This window comes from Mirounga leonina, unplaced genomic scaffold (genome assembly GCF_011800145.1).
Source record: "Mirounga leonina isolate KUSES-001 unplaced genomic scaffold, KU_Mleo_1.0 Mir_91, whole genome shotgun sequence".
Classification (NCBI taxonomy): Eukaryota; Metazoa; Chordata; class Mammalia; order Carnivora; family Phocidae; genus Mirounga; species Mirounga leonina.
Genome location: NW_023270839.1, coordinates 41,056,016 through 41,078,029, shown reverse-complemented (window position 1 = coordinate 41,078,029; position 22,014 = coordinate 41,056,016). Strand labels below are relative to the sequence as shown.

At 55.5% G+C, this 22,014-nt stretch overlaps 1 protein-coding gene across 2 annotated transcripts in view; it reads right to left on the bottom strand.

The window, feature by feature from the left end:
* Nucleotides 1-2,206: 2,206 nt before the first annotated feature.
* The window catches only part of SMAD6 (SMAD family member 6), a 75,914-nt gene continuing 56,106 nt past the window's right edge, over nucleotides 2,207-22,014 (bottom strand). For both annotated transcript variants that reach the window (XM_034994767.1, XM_034994768.1), the window contains one exon: nucleotides 2,207-4,021. In XM_034994767.1, coding sequence (XP_034850658.1) covers nucleotides 3,480-4,021 — 542 coding nt within the window. In that variant the 3' untranslated portion in view covers nucleotides 2,207-3,479. The remainder of the gene's footprint in view (nucleotides 4,022-22,014) is intronic.

Below are 22,014 nucleotides of genomic sequence, written 5' to 3'. Positions count from 1 at the left end.
ATGACAGCGTTCGTGTGAGCATCGGTTTCTCCATCTGTGTGGGACATGATGGAGACCACGCTCGCCAAGGCGCCACTGGAGACCAGGGATACGAACAGTTCTTAGCGTGTGGAAAGGGCTCACCAGCAGGGCCTGTTACCAGTCATTGCCTTGACGAGAAACCCAGTGACTCCTCGCCCACCCTCACGTGGAACAGCTCAGCTTGGCTCAGGGCTCGAGAGGAGGACCAAGGCCTGGACCGACGGGACAGCAGAGCAGGGGTTGGGCCCCCGGAGGCTCAGGCCTGAGGGTGGCGGTGGAGAGTGAAAGGGCCTGGCAGGGGAACCAGGAGAAAGTTTTCCTTGAAGGACAGCATGGCCCGTGGGGCTTCATTCTAGAATCATTGTCATCTGGCTGAGTGGGCACCCTGAGAATCTGGAATAGGGCAAAAGGACGTCACTATCTGGTCTGCACAGAGCAGACCCTGTGGTGGGAAGTAGGCAATCTGGGTCATATCCAAACATCCACGATTATGGGATTGAGGTGAGCACTTCCCTGCTCTGGGCCTCAGTTTCCTCATCTATGAAATGGGTGGGAGTGTCAATCCCTGTCCCTCTTGCTCCCTGATAAAGGGGGATTTGATCATTACTTCCACATCTAGGCATCATGGGGTGACCAGCTGCTTCCTTGGAGAGCAAAGAGTCCCTCTCTAGAGACTGGTGTTGGTGAGCCCTATGCGCTGGAGGGCCCCGGTGCGTGCAGGTAGGTCTCAGCTCACTCATTCCTGCCTGCAGCCTAGCCTTCCTGCTGGGAAGCCCCTACAAAGTGCTTTCTAAAGGCCTGCACAGGGACACCTGGGTGGCTCAGTCGGTTAAGCGCCTGCCTTCCGCTCAGGTCATGATCCCGGGGTCCTGGAATCGAGTCCCGAGTCAGGCTCCCTGCTCAGCAGGGAACATGCTTCTCCCTCTGCCTGCCAGTCTCCCCGCTTGTGCTCTCTTTTTCTGACAAATAAATCAAATCTTAAAAAAAAAAAAACAAGGCCTGCACAGACCCTGGCCCACTCAGAAGCCAGGGTCCCACCCCCCACCACCTGTCACCCCAGCTCCGAGTCCTAATATCTGAGGGCCCGCCTCCCTTTCCAGCCCCAGCCCTGTATTCCCAACAGCTGATTTACACTGATGATGGACCAGGAATTGTGTGATGTCCTTATTTCTCCCAGTTCGAACCCACTTCTCAGGCAGGAGCAGTGTTAGCCCCGTCTTACCCACCTTATGGTAATACCGAGGCCCGATGAGAAGTCTCCAGAGTCACTCTAGGGGCAGACACCAGATTTGAACTCAGGCAACCTGGCTCCAGAGCATGAGTGTCTGAAGACTACCTTCTCCTGCCTCCTAGGTGTTGCATGCAACGGATGCCTCCTGGTCTCTTCCAGGCCCACGGCGTCACCCCTTTGCTCCTGTCCCCTCTGCCACCCTTAGCCTGTCACTTGCTCGTGAGGACCAGAGCTGTAACACCTCCACAGAACCGGCTCCTTGTTCCGTCTTGCACTCCGCTAACTGCCTGAGCCCGAAGTGCCCCCCACACTGACCCCACACCAAGAATACCCCAGTAAGGCAGGCACCCCCGATGGGGACAGGGCCTCAGTGTGGGGCGCCCTGCTGTGTCCGGGGGTTGGCACTGTCAGAAGCACCGGTATGCCTCGGTAAGGGGACAGGATTAGCAGGGGTGGGGACAAGGGTCCATCGGTAAATAACTTTGGGAAGCAAAGTAAAACGGTGCACTCCTCAGAGGATGTGGTGGCCACGATCCCCGCCTCCTGTCATTCACATTCTCCTGTAGCCCCTCCCTCATCATCAGCAAGAATCGTTCAGTGATCCATAGAATATGGCAAAGAGATGCATGTCACTTTCGAGCTAAGGTGATAAAGGATGGCAGCTTCACTCCTGGTCTCTCTCATTCGGATCCTTTGCTCTGGGGGAAGCCATGTCATGAGTAGCCCGGTGGAGAGGCCTGTGGGGTGAGGGACTGAGGCCTCCAGCCAACAGCCACGTGAGTGAGCTTGGACGCGGGTCGTCCGGCTCCTGACAAGCCTCAGATGACTGCAGCCCTGGCCGACAGCTTGACTACAACCTCACGAGACCCTGAACCAGAACCACCCAGCTGAGCGGCTCCTGCATTCTTGAACACAAGAAACTGGGAGAGATAAGAAATGTTAGTTTCAAGCTGCTACGTTTTAGGATAATTTATTACGCAGCGATAGATAATACACATGACTTCTCCGAGCACTTAATATGCTAATGTAAATCTCCAAGAAAGAAGATATACAATGTAACATTCCCCTTAGTTATCTGGCCAAGGAAGCCTTCTTTTTTTTTTTTTTTTTTTGAGTTTTCTCAAGAGAGAAAACTGATTTAATATGGCTCTGGTCCTACAATTAAATGTGACTTCTAACCCTGATCTGTTATCAGCTAGTCATTTGCTCTTCCAGAATCTCAACTTTTCCCTTTTATAGAGTAGAAAGAAACGACCTGCCTTTGCATAAATCATAAATACAACCCCAGATGGCCTAGTTCTGAGCTCTTGGGTGAGGGGTGCGAGAGTGGGTTGACTAGGTCTTAAAAGGAGCTTCACCCTGGGGCTTAGGTGGGTTTTCGAAGGTGGCAGGTGGGCCCGAGGCCCAATGTATCTTTCTTCCTCAGGCCATTTCCCCAGAGTGATGAGAATTAGTGTCTTCTTGTAGCTCGTGCACAGTTCAGAGATGGGAGGCATGGACCTGAGCCTCCCCCATCAGACCTGGAAAGCTCCCTGCCCCCACCCCGACACACACCCCCAACCTGTGGACACAGTGCAGCCATGGGCAGGAGGGAACATGAGAACCTTCTCTGGCCTCAACAGTAAACATATGCCCTTCCTCCGTTCTCAATTTATCCCCTCTACTCTTTCCCTGGTAAAAGACTGAAATCAAGTTTCAGGATGCTGGCTGGGTCAGAGACCCACGGAAGCCCTGCATGTCCCTCTTTGTTAAAAAGAAGACATTAAAAAAAAAAAAAAAAAAAAACCATAATGCGAATACTTTATTATCAATGAGTGACTGGTATTAGCTTTTTGTCTGGGCATTAATATTTCCAAAACCATACACCAAACCCAGGCTTTTCCACCTAGCTCTGCTGTATCATTTTCTTTAAAAAACAAAAAAAAAAACAAGACAAAACAAAAACAAATAATAATAATAAAGAAGAGGAGGAAGGAGGAAAAGAAAGAAAATATATTTGTATTGAAAGAATTATAAGCCAAAGTGCGTCTTTCTTGTTTTGTCCATATACACACATTGCACCATACATAAATAATTACATTGTAAAAATGACTCCATAATTACAAGTATAATATATATTTCCATATAATATATAAAACTTTATATTAAATCTAGGTAGATGATATTTGGGGGGTGTCGTCCGTGGGGGGCTGCGTCTCTGGGCGCTGGGGCAGGTCGCGGCGGGCCGCTATCTGTGGGTGTTGAGGAGGACCTCGAGCCAGCAGGGGCAGGAGGTGATGAACTGCCGTGAGTAGCAGGGCCCCCAGCCCTTGGCGAAGCTGATGCGGACGCTGTTGGGGTCGTAGGGGCCGTCGGCGGCGTCGGGCTCGGGCCCGTGCTGGAGCAGGCCCGAGCGCTCGAAGTCGAACACCTTGATGGAGTAGCCGGGCGGCACCTTGCGCACGACGAGGGCGCGGCCGCCGGGCGCGTCCAGCGTGGGCGAGTTGACGAAGATGGGGTGCTCGCCGCGGTTGTAGGCCCACACGCCGTCGGGCTCCTTGCTGAGCACGATGCCGAAGCCGATCTTGCTCCGCGTGCGCCGCACCGACTCGCTGCGCTGCTCCAGGTTGAGCTGGCCCAGGCAGAAGCCGCTGCCCTGAGGTAGGTCGTAGAAGATGCTCACGGCCTGGTCGTACACCGCGTAGAGGCGGCCCACACGTGTCCGGTGCTCCCAGTAGGCCACGCTACACCAGTGGCTCGGCTTGGTGGCATCCGGAGACATGCTGGCGTCTGCGGGGCAAGCACAGGGCACGGCGGGCGGTTAATGGGGGGGCAGGTGGGGGGCAGAGGGGAGCAGAGGTGGCGCCGCTCGCTGGAGGGGGCGGGTCGGTGGGGTTTGCGGCGTTCAGCAGACCTGCGGGCACCGACGCCTGCCGGGTCGTCCTCAGGAACTGTAGCTCGCGGGAGAACTGCCCCCGACGCACACGCAAAGGGGAGCCCACAGAGAAGGCAAGTCGCCCACTGCGTGCTCCGGGCTCTGGGTACACAGACATGAACCGCACCCGGCTCCTGCCCGTGGAATTTTCCAAGCTCAAGCTAGCAGGAGAGAGGGACACCCCCCCCCCCGCCCCGCCCCACAACACACACACACACACCCAAAGGAGGGGCTGAACACCGAGCACCTACAATGTTCCAGGTGCTGCACACTGCCCTTCTGACTCACTGGGTCCTCCCCTCACTCCCTGACCAGGCCACCTTCTCCTCATTTTACAGCTGAGGATCCAAGACTTGGCGGACACCAGCAGCCTGCCAGAGGCCACACAGCTAGTGCGTGGCCCGGCCTGGGTCTGAGCCCCGCCAGTCCAAGCCTCCACCTGAACAGAGTGGGGTTAAGCTATTGGGGGGGGTGAATCACCACTCAAAGGGGACCCAGGCACAGGAAGACACGGGGGGGTGGGGGAGTTGGCCCCCAGAATCCCTTCCAGCCCAGAATGCTCCCAGCCTTGGCCTTGAGCATGATGCCTAGTTTCCCAGTAACCCCCACCCTCCACCCCTCAAGGTGGCTCTCTTGGCATTAAGTGCAGATTTTCACCCGAACTGCAGCCCCTTCTGTGAGACAGGGAAGCTGAGGGTCTCCGAATGTTAAAGCAAATTGCCCCGCAAGGGCTCCAGGGATCGCCAGCTCTCCAAGGTGGGTGCGGCTCCTCTCTGAGCCTCAGTTTCCCCATGGACAGCAAAGGGGTGGCCTGGATGACTGGAATTCCCTTCCCCTCCAGCTTGAGGCATGTGTGCATGTCCACAGGTCTGGATGAACAATTTTCTGACACCAGACCGAAGGCCACACAGAGGCCTGGGCAGCCCCATCTTTGCCGCTCCCGTGTGTGGCCAGCTTCTCAGATTCTGAAACCTGGTCTTGCAGAATCTGGTCTTTCCTTTGAGCGCAGAGTTCTGGGAAGCAGGTGGGCATCCGTGACTGCCCCGTGGGGGCACATGTTCCCACACAGCCCTTGGATGGGGCTCATGCACAGAGGGAGCGGTTCTCCCGAGAATGGGATGGGAACACAGTGAGGCACTTCACGGTGTGGCTTCTCCTAGGGAAACTGATCAAAGTCCAACCAAACCCGAGGAAGAAAACACTGCTAACAACTTCATTCAGGAGCCTGGGCGAGGTCAGCTGTCTGCCTTCAGCCCAGCCCCGCCTAGAAGCCCCAGAGCGGCAGGGTGACGGGGCCCCTCCGATCCTCCCATGCACTGGCAGGCCCACCCAGCCACCTAGCAGGAAAGTGTCTTCCCGAAGGGCGTCCTGTAGGCTGCCAACTCCGCTGAGGCCTTGGACTGGGCAGAGCCCCAAAGGGCGTGCCCCTCACCCTCTGCCTGGTGTTGAGGTCCCAGACACAGGTCCCCAGGTCACTCCTGATAATGTATTAATTTGCCTCCAAGTCCCCTCCAGGCCCCTCCTGGTTCTGGCCAGTGTGCAGTGGGGGGGGGGGGGGGGGGGGGGGGGGGGGAGCGGAGAAAAGACACTGGTCCTTGCCCTCAGCTGACTCGCCCCTTGGCCAGCAGGCAGAGAAACAGCTCTAGCTTGGGTGGGCGACCAAGCTGCAGGCAACTAGGCGGGTCCCAGCAGGTGGGCAGCCAAGAACACTGCAAGCTATGGCCCCTCTCTCCATCCATCCATCCATCCATCCATCCACCCATCCGGTACAGGTCTGGGAGTTTCTAAGAGGTAGGAAAGCAGCACGATCCTGGCCCGGCCGTGAAACTCCAGCGCCGGTCTTCTCCTGAGCAGTGAGAGTCCCTTTAGTGTACCAGAAACAGAGAGGGAGGGAAGCAAACACCTGTGCCTGCAGAATGCTGGGTGACAGGAGAGGACACGCATCACTGAGAGCCTTGCATCAGCCAGGCACCTTCTTCCCAACAGACTTGGTTCACCTCTATTACCAGCCCGTTCCACAGGTGAGGAAACTGAGGCCCAGGGAGGTGCCATGAGCTGGTCGAGGGTACACATGAGAGATTGCCAGGGCCAGCCTCAGTGCCAGGCCCACACTCCGGGCGGGGGGGGGGAGGCCGTCTCCACACTCCGGGTAGACTCCCCGCTGAAGCCCCTGCACTGAACAAGTCCCCTCCCTTCTCTAAGCCTCAGGGTTCCTGTGTGTGACCAGACTGCTCTCACGGTCTGAATCCTAGAGGTGCTCACCCACAAGCCGGTGAGTCACTCCGCCCCCCCACCCCGTGAAAGGCCTTCGCTCCCCGAGGGCGCACCGCAGCTTCACTGAGTGAGGCTTACTGCTATCCCCCCTCTACAGATAAGGCTCCGAGGGCCACTCAGTCATAAAGTGGCAGCTCTGCCCCAGGGTGGAGCCACTCCATCATAAAAGGTGAAGAAGCACTTTGGCAGTCAGAAAGGGGGGGTGGGGAGGAGGGGGAGGAGGGAGGTTGAGAGTAATGGAATTGAGGGCGGGTGGGGGGGATACTTCCTGTCCCCCTCCTCTTAGCACCTTCCACCCCGGCCAAGCCAAATGCCCCTCATCATCTACCCCCACCTCATCAATACCCATGTTCCAGCCTTGCTCTAGCACTCCTCATGGGGATCGGCTCCTGTGCTTGGGAAATGAACCCCACAGAGCTGCCTGGGCCCAGCCTCACCTCCTGCACCCTCTCTGGTTAAGCAAACTGGGTAACACTTCATCACACCTGGGCTCCTGGCCAAGTCTTTCAAATTCCAGAAGATGGATGCTGCCTCTGAGAAGCCCTCTCTGGTTTCTCCCTCCCACGCCCCTGCGGCCCTCAATGCAGTCACTCCCTAGGCCTGAGCAGGTGTCTGTGCTGTTGGTCAGTGCCCCTGGCCGGTCTAAACTTTCCAGTAGGAAGGGGTGGGCCTCCATCCTCTCTACCTCTGTCCCAAGACTGCATGTATCCCTAGGGTGCTCGAAGAACATGCTAAAAGGGAAGGAGGAAGGAACTAAAATTCATCCTAAGGGTCAGCCCACTGCCCTGACCCCCAGCTCCCATTGGATCCTGCCCAACAGGTGGGGCCGGTGGTCTCAGGCCCCAAGGGATGGTGGGCAAGGACTGAGGTCTGAGGTCTCCCAAGAGCGAGCCAGCAAGTGAGCACATCACCATGCTCGGGGCTCCCTGTCCCCACCCAGCTCTTGGGTTCTTAGGGCTCCAGAGCTTGAGGGACCCACTGACATCATCTTGTCCAGGGAGCCCCAACACTTTGGGTTTTCACAAACCAATACATTGTTTAACAGAGGGACTGTGAATGTACAGGGTTACTACTGTTTTATTTTGTCATGTACAGACTTATTAAAAACCCCAAGACCATCGACTACCACTAGCACAAAAGAAAGTATAATTTGATAATAATGAAATAGTTAGAACCTAAATCAGGAATGTAAAAGTTAACACAATTAGATTATAAGAAATTTTCTTATCTCTTTCATTGTGGACCAGTGAAAACATAGAACAGAGACTGGCCTGTGAGAACCACTAATTGAATCCAATGTCCTTGTGCCCCAAGGATGGCACCCCAGGGGTCCAGGGGGACTCACCAAAGCACACACAGCAACAGATAGCAGAACTGGGACCAGAACTTGGGACCCTAGAACTCTAATCCAGTGCTTGTCACATGAGCCAAAGGGTTTCAGAGTAAGACGGACCTAAGGCTCTCACCACTGACTGGATGTGTGGCCATGGACCAGCCCCTGAGTGTCCCTAAGTCTCAGTCTCCCCACTTGTAAAATGGACTTATTCATAATCCAGCGTCTCATTTATATGGTCCATCTTTGGATTTTCTGGAAACTCCAGCAGCAGATCAGTTGGGTGCAGAAAGAAGTAGCTGTCTGTTTACCGGCCCCAGGGCTGGCCCTAACCCTTCAAAGGCCAGGCAGGGCTCCTTAGGGGTGTTGGGGGTCATGACCCAGGGTCACCACCATGGGAGGGTACAACAGGATAGTGGATGGCAGCATCCCTCACTGTACTGATGGGAAGGTTTAGCTTCTAGCCTGGAACCCGAGGTTAAAGAGAGGTGCTCACCAGCACAGGAATGAGGAATGGAGCAAGAATAGCTGAATGTCTAGAACAAAGTCAAGGGCCACTGTGGCTTGGTTTACACACACACACACACACCCGTGTGGATTCGGGTCTCAGGCAGTGTGGCCGATACAAGCTGACCTGCTTGCTCCCTGCAAATGAGAAGGCCGGCCCCCCAAACCTCTGCCCTCCCCCATGGTGGCGGAGCCCCACTCCACCACCGTGCTCCTTGTCCTCAGCCTGGCTGCCGCTCAGGGTGCGAGGGGACAGTCTTTTGCAGAAGATCTTTTTCTCCTCGTGTCTCCAAGGCTGTGGTCCCGCCATCAACCTAATTAGGAACCAGCTCCTTAATTGCAAATAAATACCAGGGAGTCAGACCCGAGTGCACAACATCAAAGATGACCGCGCTCTGACCGAAACTCTTGCTCACTACCCCCTGCTCGGGGCCTGGCCTAGTTCCCAGCCAGACTCTGGGTCCTGGCTCGGAGGGCTCTGGGGTGGGGGGGGTGGTAGGAGAGGAGAGGTGCGGTCTGGCGCTGTGTCTGGGGCAGAGTGGCCCCAGGCTGGGGGGGGAGGCGGGGGGTCAGGAGTCCTGCAGTCAGGGGTCCTGCCTCTGGGCCTGCACTGGGCAGTTCATCTTCCTTCTCCGGGCCTCAGGCTTCCCATGTGAATCATGAGCTCGAGATCTCTGTGATTTAGTGAATGTTCACAACAGCTCCACCTGCAGTCACCAAACCAGGCAGATGGCTCAGGTGTCCATCAACGGGAGGATGGGTATTAGGGCCTGAATATTTGTGAACCCCTGAAATTCAGATACTGAAATCCTAACCCCCCAGCGCGATAGCCTTTGAAGGTGGGGCCTTTGGGAGGTGATTCGGTCATGAGGGTAGAACCCTCATTAATGGGATTAGTGGCCTTAGAAGAGAGGCCCAGGAGAGCTCCCTCACCTTCTGCCCTCCTGGGGACACAGCAAGAACACGGCCATCTAAGAACCAGGAGCTGGGCCCTCACTAGACACCAACACTGCCAGCACCTTGATCTTGGGCTCCCCAGCCCCAGGAATGGTAAGAAATAAATACATGTTGTTGAAGCTCCCCAGGCTATGGCTTTTTTGTTATAGCAGCCCAAACAGACTAAGGTCATGGAAACACAGAAATAACGGACATCCGTACGATGGAACGCGACTCACTGATAAAAAGGAACGACCTAGGGAAACACACAACACCGTGGGTGAATCTCAAATGTATTGTGCTAAGTGAAAGAAGCCAGACACAGAAGATAGGCTGTTTGTTTCTATTAATAGAACATCCTCGAGTAGACAAAACTAACCTACAGTGATAGAAATCAGAACAGGGTTTACCTCTGGGGAGCGGGAATGACTGGGAGGGGGCGTGAGGGAACATTCTGGAATGATGGACACGTTTGATATCTGGCTCGGTACCGTAGGAACTGGGGTGTACACACCGTCCGAACGCACCACCTATACTCGGAGGAGGGGTGCATTTCCATGGTGCATTCCTTGAAAGAATGAAAATGTGCTGCTAGGTCAGCCCCCTGTGGCTGTCTTGGAGTGGCCTCAGCAGGGCTCTGCGGTGGCCCAGGGGACAGCCGCTGTGTTTCCAGACTAGGCAGGGGTGGCCCAGCCTCCCGGTGGTGCCCACATTCCTGCCACCAGAGGGTGGTGGACGCCTGCGGTGGGCAGGAGGAGACTGGCCCACAATAGGCGCTCTCCCCTACACCGGAGCCAGCCCCTCCAATGGTTGGCATTCCTTCCTCTCGGCCTCTCTGCCCAGTGAGGGTGCTGCGAGCCCAACGTGTAATTTGGGGAGGCGGGGGCTGCTGGGGCACCAAGGGGCCGACTGCAGCCTGGGGGGTGGCGGGAAGAGCTGAAATCCCAAGAAAAGCCTTTAGCTTCTTCGAATCAGCAGTTTTCTGTCAAAACAAAGGGCAGGAACGTTCCTATGTGCTCCCCCGTGGGCTGCACTCTCCAAAAGCCTGAGCATACGCAATGCAGCTTGTTTTTCTCGTGATCCCCCCCTTTCCATTTGGCCAAACTGCCTCGGACTGGGCCATCCTGTGAAGGGAACCAGAGATGTGCCCAGATTCAAGTCTCTGGGCCCTCAGGCTCTGAGAGAGAGACAGGAAGGCTCGCAGCATTGGCAGGCTGGGCCCCGCGTCCTCCTGGTCTCCAGGGTCTCGGCCGGGCGGCCCATACTCCTCCGTGTTCAAAGCCTTTGTTGCTGCTTTCCCCCCACTTGGGGCCACAACAGCCTCCCTGCCTCCCCTAGGGCTGGGTGGAAAGGGCTGACCCGGCCACACCTCACATGAGCACAGAGCCGGGGCAGACAGACCCAGACCCCACTGAGGGCTGGGAAGCGAGACTCAGAGGCCCAGAGAGGTGAAGTGACTTGCCCAGGGTCACCCAGTAAGTTGGGGACAGAGCCAGAGAGGAGCCCCAGCGTGTGTGTGGGGGGGGTGCTGGCTTTTCCAGTCCCCTTTTCGCGGGTCGCACTGGGGCCTCCTGCCCTCCTGGAAAGCTCCTTTCTTCTGTCCCATGTCATGCCTGTGACTTCAAGTTCCCGCCCAACCGGCAGCTTTTTCATCTGCGGCTCCCAGGCCTGGGAGTAATTATGTGGCCCTGCATCTGGTTAACCTAACACCCCTTTAAAAGCCCTGTTTGCCCATTAGATAAGTAGTTTTTGTAATCAAACTTAAGGGGAGAAAAGGAGTTTCCACTTAACCTTCCTTTGTCATTTTAAGCTGCAGAAATGGCTTTGGGTTTTGCAGCAAGTCCAGAGATGCAGCATTAATTAGAGGCTTTTTTTTTTTTTTTTTCTTTTGTTAAGGGAGGGGGAGACCAGTCCTTTATCCGCTGGGCTCTGGCAGTAAAAGCAGAGAAGGAATGCGCACGGGGCCATGTCATGTTAATGGTCAACAGCTTAGAACGAGCCTCTCTGCTGAACTCTTTCCAAAAGCAGGGCCCAGCTGACAGGAGTTTCCTCTTATTCGCTCCCACTCGCCCCTCCCCACCCCCCACCTCAGCTCCAGCACCTTTGGCTCTTAGAGGAAGCCCGGCTTCCAAGAGGAAGTTCCTAATCGGTCATTACATCACGGGCGGTCTGGCCACCGCTGCCGCCTGCCCAGGGTCCACCTCAGGGGCTCTCTCGGCTGCTGGTCTCCGGGGCCGAGGGCTGAGCTGGCCACCCCCCTGCAGGCAGTCGGCGGCTGCTCTGCTCGGGGATGGCCTCCCCCCACCCCCCAAGGCAGGGATGAGATGGAAATGCCAAGGCGGAATGACAGCAGGGGAGGAGGGAGGCCAGGAAACAGACAGGCTACGGGGCCCAAACTGACAACTTTGCAGAGGCAAAAACTGAGGCTCGGAAGAGGTCAAGTGACTTGTCAAGGCACGGTGGAAATTCGCCACACGGCCAGGACCCATCGGGTGTCTCCTGCACAGGGCTGGATTTAAGAGCGTGGGCTCAGGAGCACAGCTTCCTGCATGTGAATCTCAGCTCTGCCACTCACCAGCTGTGACATCTTGGGCACACGAGTTTACCTCCCCAGGCCTCAGTTTCCTGATCTGTGAAATGGGGATGCAACCATTGCTTATTTCATCGGGCAGCTGGGATTCATTTCAAGGGCATCAAATAATGCCTGGTTCGAAATAGGCACTCCAGAAATAACAGCTGTTCTTATTTTTCCTGATATTATTAACCACCGTAAATCTTATCTCTATATATTATTTGTATACATTATTTAATAGACTGAGTCAGCTCGTTGGTTCATAAAGGTATTCACATTAGGTAATGATATTTACAAAGATAAGACATGCCAATGGAGTTGAGAATCAAGGGGAAATAGTAGTAGTAGTAATAACAATAATAAAATAAACCAGCCAATAATACTAATAAACCAGCCACCATTTAATGAACCTTTACCACATGCCAGGCAGAATATGAAGCACTTTAAATGCACTATTTCGACATACTGGCAAGTCACTTTACACTCCCACCACCCCTTTCAGTCATTCCCATTTCAAGATGAAGGAACCGAGGCCCAAATGTCAGGCAATGTGTCCATAGCCCTCAGCTAGGAAGTTGCGAAGCTGGGATTTGAGCTCGACTATCTAGGCTTTGATTAGACAGGGGACTCTGTGTTACTCTCGTGGTTGCCACCTGGAGGAGTAATGCCACAGGACTGCACAATGACCACCCAGCCAGGTCCACTCTGAGCTGGAATGGGAAGGCTCTATAAAGACTGGACATTAAAAGGGGTCCTTGGGGGCGCCTGGGTGGTTCAGTCGGTTAAGGGCCTGACTTCGACTCAGGTCATGATCTCAGGGTGCTGGGATCCCTGCTCAGTGGGGAGTCTGCTTGTCCCTCTCCCTCCCCCTCTGTCCATCCCCCACTCATCATGTGCACGCGCGCTTTCCCTCTCTAATAAATAAAATCTTTAAAAAAAGGGGGAGTCCCTGGATGTGGCAACGTGGGAGGCCACCACCCCACCACATACCGCCCACCTTACCATTACCAGAGGGCAGTGGGGTTTTCAAAAAGCATGCCTTAGAACAGCTACCAACGGCCCCCTACACAGTCCTGCAAACATATATACTTCTTGAGTTTTTAGTATAGTTTCTCCCACACACTCCCATCACCCCTCCAAAACCCGATGAGCGTTTTCTAGATGTTACAGTGCAGAATGGTGATCTTGGGAAAGGGCTACTAACCCCAGGTGAGTCCCTGAGGGTGGTGGGGAGGGGCCGGGCGCTCGGGCTCTTTATCCATTCTCTCTTTAGAAACTCCCAAGTCCAAGAGATGGAATCATCCCCCTTCTCAGAGGACGGACCCCAGGTTGGAGAGGCCACAAGGCAATGCAGGGTGGGAATCCTGACTGGCTGGCCTCACACTCTCTGTTGGGCCCTCCATGCTGCCTCATCTGCCCTTTCTGCTCTTTGGGGTGGTCCCCAGAGCCTCCGCCCTGGATGGGCTTAGGAGGGAGGGTGTGCAAGGATAGTCGGTGGCCACAGGCCATAACCAGCCTTCTCTAGGGAAAGACCTGTGGGGCACTGCAGGAAGGCCTTTCTTCCAGCCTTGGCGGCCTGACCCTGGCCTGCTCGGCCCCACATCGCTGGTGGAACAAAGTAGCAGCCTGGGCTGAGGTGGGTAAGGTTTCCACTTCTTTATCCTGTGCGGTATTCAAACAAGTCCTGAAAAGTGAACTCCTTGTGCACCCCTGACAGAAAACAAGTTCCCACCCGGGCCCGAACACACAGGCCTGCTCAGCCTTCCCCCCACCCCCACCCCCACCCCACTTTCCCTGGGACCTACTTCTTCAAGGGGGACAAAGCTGGGGCCCTGCTGCCATCAGCATCCGTCTCGCTCTGCCACCCCGGCGAGATGGTCCAGGCTCCCTGCACCGAGGGAGGAGTAGCTTCCCCCCGGGGTCTCTGTGCCCGGTCCCAGCTCCCTTCTTACAACACTGTGGGAAGCTTCAGCCTCTGAGAGCCACCCTGGGGCTGCCACCAGCCTGGGGGACCAGACGACACCAGAAACACGGTGCACCTGCCTGGACCAGCCTGGCCCTCCTAAAGGAAACCCAGGCACCTAAGCCAGAGACAGAAGACCCCAAGGAAGCAGGGCTGGGACCGAGTCGGGGTGGGGGAGAGAATTCTGGTTCCCTGGGCCTTGCGAGGGAAGGACGGACGGAGAAGTGTCTATGAGGGGAGAGACAGCGATAAGCAGCTTATAAAATCAGCCCACATTTTCGAGAAGGAACCAGTTTCTGCAACAAAAGCCTCTGAACTTTGCTCCCATTCCAAGTCCTCTTTTGTCTTATCACCAAGTCAGACTCTGAATCTGTTTGTTTGTTTTCTTACCCAGAGACCTACTGGGGTGGGGAAGCCTTGCTTTTCATATTGCCCCTGGAAAGATTCTAAAATAACACTCTTTGTGCAAGATCATGAAGCTGGGCACCTCCTGGGTCCCCAGGAAAGAGGTGGAAGTTATGAGAAGGGAAGGGCCCCCCCAATCCTCCCTGCCTGCAGGTGGGCCCTGTTGATGGCCCAATTCCCAAATTCACACACAAACTGGGCCCCTCCCCGGCCTTCAGGGTTCTCAGTCAGCTGAGATGGGTTTTCTTTTCTTCTTTTTTTTAGATTTTATTTATTTATCTGTGAGAGAGAGAGAGAGAAAGAGCATGCACAAGATGCGGGACTCGATCCCAGAACCCCAGGACCATGACCTGAGCCAAAGGCAGATGCTTCATGGACTGAACCACCCAGGCGCCCCATAAGCCGGGTTTTCATTTTCAAGCTTTAGTTGCCAACATTCACTGATTCAACCCAACCTTGACTTCCCTGTTGAATCCGAGACCCCAGAGAACAAAATCGGCCCTTTGGGGGTTCAGATGGGGACAGCCTAGGCATGCGGCAGAGGTGCAGGATGCGGTCTGTGGCAGATGGTGGGGTGCTCCAGGGAAGCCCGTCTCCGGGCATGTTCCTGCCCTGCAGGCTCCCGGAGCCGGGAGAATTTGGGGCACCTCTGCTTTTCCTTTCTCTCCCAAATACAATTGGGAGTTTTACTGGAAAACCTCCTGCCCCAGACTTCTGCTTGGACCCAATATAAAGCCATAAAAGCAAAGTACCCCCAAATCACCCTCCATCAGCCTGTCTCAGCTCTCAGGGGCAGGAACCCAGTGCTGGTATAGAAACAGCCTGAGGGATAAGCAGGTGAGGCCCCCCACAGCCTGGACCCCTCAAATCCCTGGCCCTACCACCTTCTGCCTTTGGGTCCCTTAGCTCCCTGTGCAGTGGACACCCTACTCTGCGTGAACTCTGTCCCACCCTACTCTCCCTTGATCTGGCAGCCTCCTGAGACTGCAAGTCTGCAAACTTGCAAAACTGGCACAAATCCAAACAGCTCTGTTACTGTGGGCAGATGCCGACATCTCTGAGAGCCAGGACCAGCGACACACTTTTGGGGATCAATATGAAAACAAAAACGCAGGGCTCCTTGTTCAAAAATTACTCAGGGGGCTCCTGGGTGGCTCAGTCGCTTAAGCGTCCGACTCTTGATCTCAGCTCAGGTCTTGATCTCAGCTAAGGTCCGGGAGTTCGAGCCCCTCTTTGGGCTCCGCGCTGGGGGTGGAGCCTACCTAAAAAAATGATTCAGAATTTCAGGGGTGAAGGCAGCGCACTGAGCTGAGCGGAGGCCCCACCTGAGCACCGGTCCTTGAGTGAGGCCCGTGGTGCACACCAAGAAGGTGGCCCCGAGGAGTGCTGGTTTCCCTCGCAGAGTGCCTCACTCAAAGGGAGTTCGCGAAGGCCCTCACGACAGTTTCCTCCCCTAAGCCCCAACATCTGTCAGACTCCTGCTCAAACATCAAGACCCCGACATCACCTCCTCTGAAAAGCCTTCCTCAGTCCCCGGGTGTGACCACATCCTGTTTGGTGTTGCCGTCAGGAGCCCGGGGAGACATCTGGGCTGAACCCAACTGAGGGCAATGCCCAGTGCCTTCTAGAACTGCCTCTCCCCATGGAGGGCTGCTGGCAGCCACAGGGACCCGGTGATGCTGCCGTCAGGAGGGCACGCGTCTCCACGCCTGGGATGAGGCTGCCCTCGGCTCTGCCTCTCCTCCCTTGGGCCCTGGCGCCCAGCTCCCGACAGTGGGGTGCCAGATGGATTTTACAGCCGAGAGCTGGGAAGGCAAATCCATGGGTCTCCCCTGGGTTTGAAAAAGGTGAGCAGCCACACCTGTTCCCAGTTGACAGGTGACAACACTGATGCTCAGAGGCCAGGACACTGAGGCGGGGGGGAGAGGCATCGCTCCGACTTGCTGATCCTCAAGAAGCAGCCTGGCTGATGGAATCCCGGATGAGCTCACTGTGCGCAAGGCTTGTTTCAGTAACCCCCCACCCCCCCAAAATCGCCTACAGTCTACCGTCATCTGTGTTGGCAATGGGGGTGGATTTCACTTCCGCGGCTTGCTAAGTCAATGAGGGTGAAGGGAACAGAGGGCATGGCTCTGAATGGAAGAGCCGAAGAACAGGGCGGGAGGCTGGTTTTCTTGTTTGCATAGCTCTCAAAAATAAGCCTCATCTAACATCAGCCTGTTGTTATTTACCAACAAGACAGTGTCATGTGACCTCTACAAGTCAAACACACCTGCCTTGATTTTACACTGAAGATGCAGGTTAGGATAAGCACCCCCAAATTAAAGTACCAAAGGCAGGGGTGTTCAAGTCCAAAAATAATCCCCGCATTAAATCCTTTTCTTTAAAATACCCTTTGCAACACAACGGTACGTAAACCACACCTCTTCAGTGAATGCAGAGTCCAGCCTGCTGGGTTTTCTTAAAGTGAGGGTTGCCTGGATCACTCTCGTGTATTTCTAGAACAAACAGGAGGGCTTTGTAATAAGCAAAAAACTAATATTGACCGGACAGATCATTAAGCCACAATTAATACTAATATTTGCCGTAAAGAACGCAATAACCCGAGATTTAAAATGTTCCCTGCAGAAATGGTGCAAAAGGGCTTGGCAGCACGTCTGTGGCCGTGTTACTGTGGGTGCCTGAAGCAGCCTCGGCCCAGGCTCCCAGCTGCCCGTCAAGGGCTGGCTTGTGGGATCCGGGGCGGGAGGTGCAGGGGAGGGAAGGAGCCAGTCAGTCTGTCCATCCCATCAGGCTAGCAGGTGGCCACAGTCCCACAGCCCCGGCCCCACGCTTCAACCCCCAGTCCAATACTGGTTTCCACAGCAGCAGGAGGGCAAGCTTGGCTCCCGCGGCCCCGACAGCCCAAGCCAAGAAAGGTGGCTCTATCCCCCCATCAGTGGTGATGGTGACAGTGGGATGCTATTTTGAAATGTGGAGGGTTTTCCAATTCTCCGAGCCCATTCATAAGTGACCCCGTTTTAGGTTATGAAATCTAAAGCTCAGAGGGGTGGGGTGACTGCCCCCTGGTCCTCAAGGGTTTACAAGGAAGCAGATCAGGGCTTGTCCGGGTTTTCTGAGGCCGATGCGCTCCTTCTAGCCATCAGCTCAGGAACAGTTGTGTATTTCTCAAAGTAATCCTTCAGCCTGTGTCTGAACACACACGGGCTCACACGGCAGGACTCTAGTCACGAGAGCGATGGTCCTGTCAACTGTGCTTCTATCTGGTCTCCCACAGCTAAGAGGGGCATAGGGCTTGTTTGCCATGATCCAGTTCATAATCCTTGATTTCTTCTAGAAAAGACAAGAAGCCCAGGGAGACATCTGAGCTGAACCCAACTGAGGGCCATGCCCAGTGCCTTCTAGAACTGCCTCCCCCTGTGGAGGGCTGCTGGCAGCCATAGGGACCCGAGTGCTAGTGGGAGAAAGGAGTGTCTTTCCTGAGTCATGGGCAGGCACGAAGGGACTCTTGGGGAAGGAGGGTGAATAATCGTGTCTGCACCCCAGCAAAAAGCACACACCTGGCACTGCCGCGTGGGCCCAGCAGAGCTCTGCTGAGGGAGCACCCTGCTTACAGCTGCCGTAGGCATCCCCTGCCATTACTGGGTTGTCACTGAGGCCTCATCTCTGGTCCCTCCCTGGGAATCCAGCTGCTAGTGAGCATCTACTGTCTACAAGCCGCATCTCATTTAACCCGGAGAACGATCCCGGGTATACCCTTACAGACGAGGAAACCGAGGCTCAGGGAGGTTAAGGCCCCTGCCCAAGGTCACACGGCCGATTAGTGGGATTTGAACTCCAGGCAGCCAGACTCCACACCCACTGTTCCCTCCATTCCTCCTCAAAGAGTGTGTCCCAGCGGGCACTCAGCTTCTAGCCTAGACCCAGCTCGGCCAGGCGGCCAGGGCAGTCCCTCTCCCTGCTGTCTCCCACGGGTGTGCCTCGCGCCTCCTGCACCGAGGCTGGCACGGGCCACACGGCCCCCCACCCTTTCCTCGTCCCTTCCAGTGGGCACGAATGGTCCTGCAGGCCGCCAGCGTCTGCATTCCTGGAGTGCATGCCCACACGGGGCCCACTAAGGAGGAGCCGAAGTAATTCAGCCCATAAATCATGGCCATTGTGAATTTCCCTTTTAGCCACAGGCAAAGTCAAACTTTTCCTCCCCCCACTGTAGTTAACCACTCTTTGTTCACTCTATCTCTCGCAGCTCCGCCTGGCTGGGGGCCAGCTCTCAATTATTAATTAATCTGGGAGGCGCAGGTTGCATTCCCGGCCACCTAACCGCTTCCTCCTCGGTCAGTCGGAGCTCACAGGCCAGGCCCACTGAGAGGTATCAAGCCTCACACAACATCCCAGCCCTGTCTTGTGGCCAGAGCTGCAAGAAAGGACGCTGAAAACAGGGGTTAAAAATAACAGCACCAAACCCAAGCCCCCAGAAGTCTTCTTTTCCGGCTCCATCCCAAGCTGGGTGCCACCATTACCCTAAGACCATGGCATGCCTCAGTTTCTCGTCTCTGCCATGGGGAGAAGATGCAAGGCTGCTGTCTGTGTGGGCTTGGGGGCAGGAAGGGGATAACGGTGAGCCCTCCCCTGATAATACTCACTAGCCAGAAAGGGGGACCCCAAGACTTGAAGCTGAGAGGCCAGCAGAGACTGGGCTGGGGAAGGTGTTGCCTCTAATTCCCTCTGCTCTCTTGCTCTACCCTCACTGGAGGAAGAATGACAGGCAGCTGGGTGACAGAAGGCAGGGGACGCTACACTTGAGCTCAGGTTTATTCAAGTCATCCAGACGTCTGCAGAGACGGTGAGGAAGAGGATGGACGTGTGGGGCCGTCTGTGTCTGGGTCAAGTTATTGGGAGGCCTCTGCATGGGTAAACGCCCCAAGAAATCTGGGCACCCACAGAACAAGGTGACCACCCTTGGGGTGAACTTGTAGCCCTCCGTGATAGTGAGATCCGGCTGTGAAATCAGAGCACAGGTCTCCTAAAACCAGTGCCGCATCCTTGGACCAAATAGCATCTTTCATTCCCGACTGGAAGTAATGTGGAAAGGCTCAGGCCAGGGCTGGCTGCCAGAACGCTGATGGTGAGCCATAGCATTAGTGAAGGACAAAAATGGTAGAGGGAACACATCAGATCATAAAAAAAGGATGAACATCCGTTGTTGCTGGAAAGTGCCATCGAGTATCCGATCCTGGTCATCTTCCTCCCTTTCTCCTTCCTCCACTGGCCCCATACACACCCTACCATATGCCAACTTCACCTGGAGTGTCCACAGGCCAGTCAAGCTCTGGGGACAACACCGGAGGCTATGGTCTGGGAAAGACCTTGGAAATCTCACGCTTCATCTACTCCATAACATGTCTGCTTTTGATCTGATAAAGACACATGATTTGTCCCCGGAGTCTTCACATAACATTGACACTCTGAGGAGGAAGGGACACTTTGGGCTTCCCTTACCCTAAGCGCTGAGGCTTTTGGATAAAGCACACATGCTGCCAAGATAAATTATCGTGCACATATAATAAAGTACCATTAATTAGGACTCATAAATCCAGAGTTTGTAATAATTCCAAAAGCAGCTGGGTTGAACTTAAAAAAAAAAAAGTTTTGATAAACAAATGCAAAATATAAATAAGGTTCAGGAGAACTGTTTATCCTATGAGGACTGTATAAACAACTGGCATACCAATTACAAATCGCGCTTATCTGTTCACTCAAGCACATCTCCAAATGACCTCCAACAGGAAACATTATCCGGTTAGCATCACAGTCCGTGGTATTTGAAAATCACAAAACTTGGTTTCGTAGACAGCCTTTCCATTCGCCCACCATCCAATCTGCCTGCACTGGTGAGGCGTGCCCGAGTTGTCACTGTTCCCTTTCTAGGTATCTGGGAAGCCACCTGGACGGCCGAGCCCCCGGCACCCCCGGGGCCCTTCAGCGAGTGGCCACCCAGGAAGGAGTGGTGGCCCTTGGCTCCAGCCGGCCAACTGGCCACCCAGTTATCTCCGTGCCCATCTTAAAGAAGCAGCACTTCCTAAGGCGTTGGGCCCGGGGACCCAGCCAACTGGGGCAAGTGCGCGTGAGAGCGGGGGGCGGGAGGGCACCCCGTGTCCAAGCCCCTCAGGTGCCCAGAGCAGTAGGTGAACCAAGGTCGGTCGTGGCCTCCTTGGTGATTCACACACAAGCCAGGCTCCATGCTTTCTCCCTGGGAGGCAGCTGCATTTTCCACTCTGGGGCATCGATACTGTCTTCTGGGGAGCAGGCAAGGTGAGAGGCCCGGGAGCGTGGGGTGGCAGGAAGAGGCCCCGGGTGAGGCTGGGAAGCCATCAAGCTGAGAGGGTGTGTTGGTCCTGGCCCGCGAGGGAGAGACTGCAAGGCCCCAGAGAGGCGGGCAGGGGGCCAAGCTGGAAATACCGAGGGCCGCTCCAGCTCCAGCAGTCGGCCTGCCAAGTCGGGGAGGCGGCACTGACGGGGGAATGGCAGGTTCCGGCCGGGCGGGTCCCCAAGGCCACCGAGTCAGGAGCAACCGCCTGTGTCACCGGGCACGTGGGGGCTCGAGCCGTGCCAGGGAGACCCAGAGCCGCCAGTCTCCCTGGGGTGCCTCTGTCCTGGTGCTACCCCGCAGCCTGCCAGCCTAAGGACCCCTGGGGAATGCAGAGCCCCTGTGAGTGGTGCTGACCTTGGGCGGGGAATCAGGCCCGGCCTCCAGGCCAGAAGAGTTTTCTTCTCCCTCCACCTTCTGCCTCCAAGTTCTGGAGGGGTTCCACAGAGCCCCCCACGCCCCGCCCCGAGACCACCGCCCACAGGGGAACTACAGCTACTGGCCTTGTGAGTGTTTCAGACGTCTTCTGGATCACCAAGACCCTGATAGCATCCGCCGGGTGATGGAACCAGCCGAGGAGGGGCTCCCGAGGCTAGCAGGGGCTTCTCTCTACGGAGTCCCTTGCAGGGGACTCAGCTTGTGGGGCAGGGAAGCCAGGCATACTGGTGGGCCCTTTTTCTCTGCTGCCCCAACTCCTCTGCACCTCCCTCTCAGGCTTCAAAAGTTGCTATCAGTTAAGACCAACAAAAACACTGAGGCAGGGGCTTGCACGTGCATGCATCCTGAAACCAGAGAGACATTCTGCCACCGACACCACGGGCTCTGTCATTGACCCACAGACGAAAGATCTTCGTCCAGACTTTTGGGATTTGAGCGGGACTTGGTTCAACCCTTGCCCTCCTCTTGGCCTTTACCGTAAAACCAGCAGATGGACCCACCTACTTACAGAAACCCACCAAGAGGGGCGCCTGGGTGGCTCAGTTGGTTAAGCGACTGCCTTCGGCTCGGGTCATGATCTCAGGGTCCTGGGATCGAACCCCGCATCGGGCTCCCTGCTCCGCGGGAAGCCTGCTTTTCCCTCTCCCACTCCCCCTGCTTGTGTTACCTCTCTCACTATCTCTCTCTGTCAATTAAATAAATAAAATCTTTAAAAAAAAAAAGAAAAGAAACCCACCAAGAACCACATCCTAGCAGGTCATTCCTGCCAGTCTGAGCCTCTCTACCTTCTCAAAGCGCCCCCTCCCGACAGCTCCCACCCAGCCACGAGAGCAGCCCTGGCGGGGCGGTGCGGGGGGGGCGGTTACCGAACATGTGGAGCTCCACCCCAAAACCCTGGAAGCAAATTCCCTGAGGGGAAAGAGTGGGTCGGATGTTTTCAGGAACCACTCATTGTGGGTTTGGGGTCCAGCCAACAGAAGTACCACGGAGATGTGAGAAGAGCCCTTGCTGAGGAGGCTGGCTCCTCCCTCATGCTCACTAAGCGCCTACTGT